This window comes from Enhydra lutris, unplaced genomic scaffold (genome assembly GCF_002288905.1).
Source record: "Enhydra lutris kenyoni isolate GAN:26980312 unplaced genomic scaffold, ASM228890v2 scaffoldscaffold10, whole genome shotgun sequence".
NCBI classification, from domain to species: Eukaryota; Metazoa; Chordata; class Mammalia; order Carnivora; family Mustelidae; genus Enhydra; species Enhydra lutris.
Genome location: NW_019154094.1, coordinates 2,977,716 through 2,987,138, shown reverse-complemented (window position 1 = coordinate 2,987,138; position 9,423 = coordinate 2,977,716). Strand labels below are relative to the sequence as shown.

The following is a 9,423-nucleotide window of genomic DNA, read 5'->3' as shown; positions in this document are numbered from 1 at the left end:
CCTGAACACCTAGTTCATGCTAGGCCCTGTGCTGAGGGTGCTCAATGAGGAAATATACAGAAAGGGACCTGGGTACCAGAGGCAGAGTGAAGGGTAATCAGGGAGGCTCTGGGTCAGAAAGATTTTAAGTTCAAGTTCCAGCCAGCCCACTCACTGGCAGTGCCACTCTCCTTGAGTCCTGCCTCACCCCTCTGGGCCTTAGTTTCTCCATTTGTAAATGGAGATATTAATGGCAGGTATGGGAGAATGTTTCAAGGAATCTGGCATTGCCTTGGGCTCAGCAGTTTATGGTTAGGGGGTAAATGGATGATAGTGCCAACTTGGCAGTGGTGGGCAGAAGTAAGGAGGTCACCTTGGTAGAGATACATAGGTCCCTGAACTTCACCTTCCTCTCTTACCTCAAAATCTTTATCTTATGACCACTGTCTGTAATTAGATTGAAGGGGAAAAGAAAACAAGAATGTCCCACAGGTTAGGAGACCCAGGAGCCCAGGAGAAGCTTGCCTGGGCAAGTCAGTGCTGTTTTCCAGCCTCAGTTTCCCCACCTGTAAAATGAGAGATTGATAAAACTGCACAGTTCCTGTGGAAGAAAGTCTGGCAGGTCCTTGAAAAGTTAAACATGGAATTACAATAGGACTTAGTAATGTCACTCGTAAGTATAGACCCAGGAAAAGGGAAGACATTCATCCACACAAAAACTTGTACATGAGTGTTTACAGCAGCACTATTCATAATAGGGAAATGGTGGAAACAACCCAAATGGCCATCGATGGATGAATGAATAAACAAAATATGGTCTGTCCACACAATGGGGTATCACATAGTCATAAAAAGGAATGAAACAGGGGCACCTGGGTGGCTCAGTGGGTAAAGCCTCTGCCTTCAGCCCCGGGTCATGATCTCAGGATCCTGGGACCATGCCCCTCATTGGGCTCTCTGCTCTGCGGGGAGCCTGCTTCCCCCCTCTCTCTCTGCCTGGCTCTGTGCCTACTTGTGATCTCTCTCTGTCAAATAAATAAATAAAATTAAAGAAAAAAAAAGGAATGAAACATTGATACATCCTATAATGGGACCAGCCTTGAAAACACCAATCTTTTTTTTTTTTAAAGATTTTATTTATTTATTTGACAGACAGAGATCACAAGTAGGCAGAGAGGCAGGCAGAGAGAGAGAGGAGGAAGCAGGCTCCCCGCTGAGCAGAGAGCCCGACGTGGGGCGATCCCAGGACCCTGGGATCATGACCTGAGCCGAAGGCAGAGGCTTTAACCCACTGAGCCATCCAGGCACCCCAGTTCTTTTTTTAAAATTTCTCCCTTCAGGGGCACCTGGGTGGCTCGGTGGGTTAAAGCCTCTGCCTTCGGCTCAGGTCATGATCTCAGGTTCCTGAGATAGAGCCCCGCGTCGGGCTCTCTGCTCAGCGGGGAGCCTCCTTCCTCCTCTCTCTGCCTGCTTGTGATCTCTGTCTGTCAAATAAATAACTAAATAAAATCTTTAAAAAGAATAAAATCTTTAAAAAAAGTTTCTCCCTCCAATTATTTTTATTTTATTTTAATTTTTTTTTACATTTTCTTAATTAACATATACTGTATTATTAGCCCCAGGGGTTCAGGTCTGTGTATCGTCAGGCTCACACACTTCACAGCACTCACCATAGCGCATACCCTCCCCTATGTCCATAACCCAACCACCCTCTCCCTAGAAAATACAAATCTTGAAAATAAAACAGCAAGTTATTTTACCGGCAAAATAGGTTTATTCAGGAATAGCAGAGGAATGGCAACTCAGAACACTCAGGCTATGACAAAACTCTTGGCAAAATGGAACAAAGAAGTTGAAACATTACCTCAGGGAGGAGGAGGAAGTTGGGAGGGGCTGCTTTGGAGGAAAGTAAGAGTTCAAGGTAGTGACAGTTTCTCATTGGCTGAGTTGCATTAGGTTCGTTGGCTGGGCTATTGCTGGGCCAGGGGAAAATCATCCTTCATCTTGCTGGGGTAGCAAAGTAGACTCCTTCCTGTTGGGGTTTGCATTTGAAAATGAGTCAGTAGGGTACAGAGCTCCCTCTCCTGACCTCCTGACTTCATTTATTTACTGAGAGAGAGAGAGAGAGAGAGAGAGAGAGAGAGAGAGAAGGGGCAGGGAGTGATGGAGAAAATCTTAAGTAGGCTCCATGTCCAGTGAAGAGCCCAACTTGGGGCTTGATCTCACAACCTGCGATCATGACCTGAGCCAAAATCAAGAGTTGGGCGCTTAACCCACTGAGCCACCCAGACGTCCCTGACTCGATTTTAAATGAGGTTGCCTTCATTCAGTTTCAAAAAAACATCATGCTGGGGCGCCTGGGTGGCTCAGTGGGTTAAGCCTCTGCCTTCGGCTCAGGTCATGATCTCAGGGTCCTGGGATTGAGCCCCCAGTCGGGCTCTCTGCTCAGCGGGGAGCCTGCTTCCCTTTCTCTCTGTGGGCCTTTCTGCCTACTTGTGATCTCTCTCTGTCAAATGAATAAATAAAATCTTAAAAAAAACCCACATCATGCTGAGTTTTTCACTGAGTGCCAGTCACAGAAGGTCACATATGGTATGATCCCAGTGATATGAAATATCCAAAATAAGTAAAAGCATAGACACAGAAAGTTGGTTAATAGTTGCAGGGGCTGGGAAGGGAGGAATGCAGAGTGACCATTTTGGTGGGAAGGGGATTTCCTTAGCGGTGATAAAATTTTCCCCAAATGAGATAGTTGTAGTGGCTGCACAGTGGTCTATATGTACTAAATGCCACTGAATAGTACACTGTATTTATTACTTATTTAAGATTTTATTTATTAATCTGACAGAGAGAGGTACAGTGAGAGAGGGAACATAAGCAGGGGGAGTGGGAGAGGGGGAAGCACGCTCTCCGCACGCCCGGCTGTATCTCAGGACCCCAGAATCATGACCCCAGCAGAAGGCAGATGCTCAACGACTGAGCTATCCAGGTTCCCCTGAATAATATATTTTATTTATTTATTTATTTTTTGACAGACAGATCACAAGTAGGCAGAGAGGCAGGCAGAGAGAGACAGGAGAAGGAGGCAGGCTCCCTGCCGAGCAGAGAGCCCGATGCGGGACTCGATCCCAGGACCCTGAGATCATGACCTGAGCCGAAGGCAGAGGCCCCAACCACTGAGCCACCCAGGCGCCCCATATATTTTATTTATTTTTTAAAAAGATTTTTATTTATTTGACAGATCACAAGTAGGCAGAGAGACAGGCAGAGAGAAAGAGGAAGGGGAGCAGGCTCCCTACTGAGCAGAGAGCATGAGGAGGGGCTCCATCCCAGGACCCCGAGATCATGACCTGAGCTGAAGGCAGAGGATTAACCCACTAAGCCACCCAGGGGTCCCCTGAATAGTATATTTTAAATGGATTTTTGGTACCTTATGATACCTAAATGTTTTCTTAAAATGGGAAAGCTGGACAAACACCAGGTCTCAGGAACCTTGAGGATATAGAATTTTGTTCTATTAAAACTGTACTTTTATCACTAGCAAAATTTACCTCCTCCCCAACATCCTTAATGACCCAAAAGCCCCAGGCAGGGAATCCCATCTGCTTACCTTAAGGGAAGCTCCGCCAGCCCCACCCAGCGTCCAACGCGCACTTGGTTTGCATAGCCACGCCCATTCACTCCGTCAGCAGCCGGCCCCGCCCCCCACGTGTTTTGCACTGGCCCCGCCCCCTCTTTGCCCGGGCTCTCAACGGAAACCCAGGACAGAAGGCTTGGAGCAAACTCATAAATAATGCATCACGTCAGCAGGCAGTGGGGCGTGGCTTCGATCATTGCCTGGTGGAGCCAGGATCATGAATTATGCATATTGAGGCGGGGTCTGAAGGTGTGCGCGTGTCGGGGCGGAGTCTGGGCACGGAAGTGGTCCCCTCTGGGGTCTTGAAAGGTGGGGCCATCCACGCCTCATGAATATACAGCACCTCGGGGCGGTGACTGTGAACTTCGCCAGGCCCATAGGGGGCGCGACCAGCTGCATTCATGAATAATGCAGCAATCGGCGGGCCGCGCAGAGGTGACCGTGGGTTTCACTAGAGCCATAGGGGGCGTGGTCAGCCGCGTCTCATGAATAATGCAGCGCGTCAGCGGGCGGCGGGGCGGGGCGGGGCTGGCGCGCCGGCGCTGGAACCGGGGAGGGGGGGCGGGGGAGCGATGGTCGCAAGATGGCGGCGCTAAAGGAGGCTCGGAGCTACGGGCTGTCGTGCGGGCGGGTCAGCGACGGCAGCAAAGTGTCCGTGTTCCACGTGAAGCTCACCGACAGTGCCCTGAGGGCCTTCGAGAGCTACCGCGCCAGCCAGGTGAGCGGAGCGGGGCCCGGAGCGACCGTCGGGGACGTCGAGGCGCAGGCCGGCCTCATGCGCCCCTCGCGGAGGCGTCCTGTCCTGGGGGCGCGGGGTCCGGCGTCCGGCGTGCTGCTCGCGGGTCCCTGGACCGGCAGGTCGCGGGGTGAGCACCTGTCCGGCTTGGAGCGTGGGGAACCGCGTTCCCTCACGGCTCTGGGAGGTGACACCGGCAGGCGGCCCGGGGCGGCCAAGGGGCCCCGAGCTAGCGCATCTGGTCAGCGGTGGGGGGGGGGGCGGTGTTTGCGATTGAGTCGGCACCTGGAGGCGTCCGGAGCCTTCCCGGCTCACCCAGCCTCTGAGTAGGAACTGAGCTATTTACCTGGCTGGGGGGCGGGGGAGAGGGTTGGGGAGGGTTGAGGTTTTTCCGTCCGGGTCCCAGGCAGGGTGGGTCAGTGGGGCCCCGCTGTTGGGACATCTGTGGAGAACCTGTTCCGTCTGTGTGGGGAGGCTGAGTCTGCACTTGAGGGGGCTTCAACACCAATGAAGCCCTTGGAATTGGGCTCACTCTTGGTTCGAGGGAAGGGGAGTTTGGGCAGAAACTGACAGCTTGTTTGCAACCCCCCTGCTCCTCGCAGGTGACTCTGTCTTACTGGACAATTTTGGAGAATGGGAGTGTTTTGGTTTGGGGGAGAAGCTGTGCATGTGTGGGGGGGTCGCTGGCATGGTGCCTTTCCCAGGCTGGGAGCTCTTAGTGGGCACCTGGGAGGGAGCTCTGGCCACCGCACCTGGCCGCTGACTCTCAAACTTCTCAGGGGCCGATTTGGGTCCATCTGGGGGAAGTTAGAGGCGTTTCACTTCTGCCACCTGGCCCAGGGTGTGTGGGTTGGGGGAGGCTGCTGTGCACCTTCTTTCAGGCTTGATTTGCGGACACATCTGGGGCCCTGGTCAGAAACTTGCTTCTTCCCGTTTCTGTTTGTCATGGTGCCCTCTTTGTCGGGACAGAAGTTGCAGGTGCCCAGAGTGGTCAGGGCTTGAGGGGAAGTGGTTTGGGAGCCCTTTTCCTTGTTGTCTGGAAAGTGGGAGCTTTATAGTCATGAAATGGCTGGGGAAGGGTCTGGTGTCCGGCTCAGGGAGGCCCTGCTCCCTGTGTGTGTGTGTGTTTGTGTATACTGGGAATGGGGGGACTGAGGGCGGGTGAGGAGAGAGACTAACTAGGAAGGAATGTGGCTTTCTTCCTGCCCCAGACTTGTTCAGCACCATTAGCTAAGTTGGGAATTTCTTCCCCTGTTACGTTCCCACCACTTTCCTGGTGCCCACCCTTCCCGTGCTGCTTCCCACTTTTTTGGGGCAGTTTCCTTCCTGTCCTAGTATCTTTTATCATAGTTTCCCATTGGTAGAAGAGGTCTTCTTTTTCTTTTCTTTTCTTTTTTTTTTTTTTTTTAGAAGAGCGAGTTCTCCCCTTGTCAAAAGGATTCCTCAGGATGAGGCTAAGGTGCCCTTGCAGGTGAGAAGTTGGGGTGGGGGAACAACACACACTGTCCAGCTTAAGTTGCCCTTCCTTGTGGAATTCCAGTGTGGAGTCTTTTCCCTAGGCAATTCTGACTTGTCCTGCAGGAAGGCAGGCTTTCCTAGAAACAGCTGGGGGAGAGCTCATGAGTCATGTAAATAAGGTGAACTTGGTACCTGGTCACTTATGAGCCCCACCCTCCCTACCATGCTGCCCTCGCTTGATCTAGTCGTCAGGAAGGCCCGCCTATGTGTCCACCTCATGCTGTCACACGGCTATTTTTAATTTAGGGTGTTGGTTACATCCCCTAACTAAGCTGGATCTTCCTCATGTGAGGGTGAAGGTAACTGCAGACTCTAGCTCATCCCACTGGGAGCCCAGCTGTGGATGTCAGCCAGGAGGGGCTCCCTTGAAGAACTTCTCCAGGCCAGTTGGGGCATCTTGGCCAGCTGGGCTAAACTTTGAGGGTGACCCAATTTGCATTTTTCTCCGAAGCTGATAGGTCATTTAAGTTACTCGGCAGTTTCATATTTAACATTACTTGTTTGGGCATTGTAGTGGACTGAGCTAAAGTCAGGGCAGCTTGGGTGCTTTTGGGTGGTGGGGATAGGAAAAGTGACTTGAAGAACTGGTTTGTGTGACCAGAGAAGTGTATGGGTTAGTAAGAAAACCTCTTCCGCACAGACGTCAATAGTGTCTGGAGTTTTCTATCCTGTAGCACTGTGGTTATATGGTTTGCCAATGGCAACCTGTGGAGAGGGTTTTTATTTTTACTTTTAATTGCAGAGAGGCTTTTGCAGATTCAGATGTGGCAGGGGACTGGAGAGGAAGTTCCTGTGAAACTTTCTCTGTGGCCCAAGAGAGCCTGTAATCCTAGCTCTTGGAGGGAGCCTGAGTAAAAGTCCTCCATGGTTTCTCTCTCCAGAGTGGTATGGTGTCTGAGCTGCCTTTGTGCAGACCTGGTGGCCAGCCTGGAATGTGGCAGAAGATAACATATGCTGCCACCATAGACTTTGACTTCATGCAGTTTCTCTTTGAATTTAAAAAACTCGAGTGAGTCCTGATGTGGTTCCTCCTATAGATCTCCCTTTTCACTGTGATGGGCTACTTTTGGGAGAGAAGAGAGAGGAAGTGTAGACCCATCCTTCCAAGATAGCGTCATGTGCCTGCTCAGAGAAGTGTTCCCTGGCCACTCTGAGGAAGTGTCCCTTCTTGGGGCACCTGCCTCAACCACCTTGGTATTTCATTTTTGGATTTGGTGGGCTCTGTTGCTTAGTGACCTTCTCCTCTCCTGGTTTATAAGCTCCTTGGTGGAGAGGAGCATATTGTTGTTCAGTAAAAACTGAGGGCCCAGGGGAGGGGCTTAAGAAGCCTGAGGATTGTAGCCTAGCAGGGTTTAAATCTTGGTTCTATCTTCTTGAGGCCTCGGGCCAGTGCATGGCCCCCTCCCAGTCCCGATCTTCCCCTTTGGAGGGGAGGATCCCAGTGTCCAACCCTCTCCCAGCTCTGGATCCTTCCTGTCTTCAGGATTGTACACATCACAGTAGCTGACCCCTCCCAGCCCTGAGAGTCCTTCTCTCAGGGCTACAACATCCCAGTGCCCTATCCTTTTTGAGCTCTGGATTCTTCTCAGGTCTGGGAGGGTCCTACTGCCTGGCCATTTCTGAGCTCTAGATCCTTCTCCTCAAGCCTATGAGGGTCCCAGTACCCAACCCCTCCCAGCTCCAGATCCTTCTCTCAGGGCTGTGAGGGTCCCAGTGCCCGGCTTCTTTCTGATCTCTGGATCCTTCTCAGGACTATTGAGGGTCCCAGTGCCCTGCCCTGCCTAAGCTCTGGCTCCTTCTTCTCTCAGGGCTGTGGGGATTCTTTTGACACATGTGTGGCCATCAGTGCAGCCCTGACACCTTCCCCTCCCCCTGTGTTCTCAGCATTGGGGTGCCTGTACCCAGAGCTGGTTCCCACCTGGAGGTTTGAATAGAGACTGTGAGAGACAGGGAGCCTGGGCTCCTGCATCTGCCTTGGTCAGATTGAGCACCTGGTTTGTATAGGGCTCCTGCTCAAGTGCGGGACATTCAGGAGTGACCAGGATGGGCCCCTAGCATCATGAGCTGGTATTCTGGAGGCAGGAGACATATCGTGAACAGGGCAGCACAGAAATTGGTACAAAGAACTTGTCAGCAGTCAGCATCAGGAAGGAAATAGAATGGGGTGATGTGATGGTGCGGGGCGGTGCGAAAGGATACTGAGAGAGCTGCTTCTAGGATATGGCCAGAGCTGAGGTCTCCCTGGCGAGGGGTCCTTTGCAGGGAGGGGTGGGGGTTCCAGGCATGCTGCCTTCAAGCCTTAAGGCACAAGAGGCTGGGGAGGGTGTTGGGGCATAGAGGGCAGCTGCTGGGGCTCTGTCCTGGGGAACGGTGTGTGGGGAGAGGAGATGGAAGAGGCCTGGAGCAACTAGCCCATGACTCTTGCAGAGCCGTGCTAGGGGCTGCTCGCCTGCTGCTAAGGAGGCGGCTGTGTGGATGTCATCTCGGGCACTGGTGGCAGGAGGAGCCTTAATTTAGCCTCTGTTCCCCTCCCACAGTGAGGCTCCAGGAGGTAGGCTTGTCTCCCCTTTCTGGGGTGGGGGGTGCGCAGTGTGTCCTAAGCAGGGCAGCTTTCTCACCAGCGCTGCCTGCTTTTCAGACTGGCCATCTTCAGGAATAGCCGGGGCTGCTCCTCTCAGCTGTGGGCCAGGCCCCTCTAAGCCCTTTGTCCAGGCCTCTGTCATCTTGTCAGTGACCTTGGCAAGAAGGCTGGCTTATTGTTTGCCCTATGCATTGGGGGCAGTTGGAGCTCAGAGGGTCCTCTTCTACCTGCCCAAGATCACTCAGACTGCCTTCAGTGGCCCGGGCTGCTTCTTGAGTTGGGGGGAGATCTTGGGCCACTGGGGTGCAGCTAGGAAAGGGGGTCCCAGCATGGTCTCAGGTTCTTGTTAAACAGCAGCGTTCTGGACTCCTGCAAGCACCGGTGACTTGAGTGGCCGTGCAAATTCCTGAGGTTGCTGTAGTGCCTGTACTGTGCCCCCTGCCCCTGAGAAAGCCTAAAGATGGTGATAACCAACATCCGTGGATCACACCTCACATGCCAGCATGGGCCCGAGCTGCTGCACACACTCACTTATCTCACCCCGTCTGTCAGCCCTGCGGTGGGGAATGGTTCCCACCTGTCAGGTGAGGAAACGGGAAGAGACTCTAGGAGACCACATCACTGGAAGGAAATTCCCAGCTGGGACGGGACTGAGAACCAGGCATCAGGCTGGAATGGCACGTGTGGCTCCAAGCGCTGCCCCCTCTGAAGGGAGGTGGTCCAGCGGGGTGGGCAGCAGCCTGGCCCACTCGTGTTAGGGGCATGGCTTCCTGTCTCCTGCGCTCTGGCTGTAGGGGTTCAGTTTACATGTGTGTTTCGGAGTGGGCTCTTGGTAGTTCTGGGTGGGGTGAGTCCTTCCTCGAAGGTGCCTGTCTCATAGGCGCTGTGGGAAGATGTATGAGTGACCCAGCGTGTGGAGTAAGTGATGGACGTTTCTGCAAGGCAGCCAGTGACGCTGCGTGTGACGGGCCA

The 9,423-nt window shown here is 52.9% G+C and overlaps 1 protein-coding gene across 1 annotated transcript in view; it reads left to right on the top strand.

Annotated features, from left to right (window-relative positions):
• The first annotated feature begins 4,177 nt into the window (after positions 1 to 4,177).
• The window catches only part of LOC111143794 (elongation factor for RNA polymerase II), a 72,412-nt gene continuing 67,166 nt past the window's right edge, over positions 4,178 to 9,423 (top strand). The window contains exon 1 of the mRNA XM_022497674.1: positions 4,178 to 4,334. Within this exon, the coding sequence (XP_022353382.1) occupies positions 4,200 to 4,334 (135 nt within the window). The 5' untranslated portion in view covers positions 4,178 to 4,199. The remainder of the gene's footprint in view (positions 4,335 to 9,423) is intronic.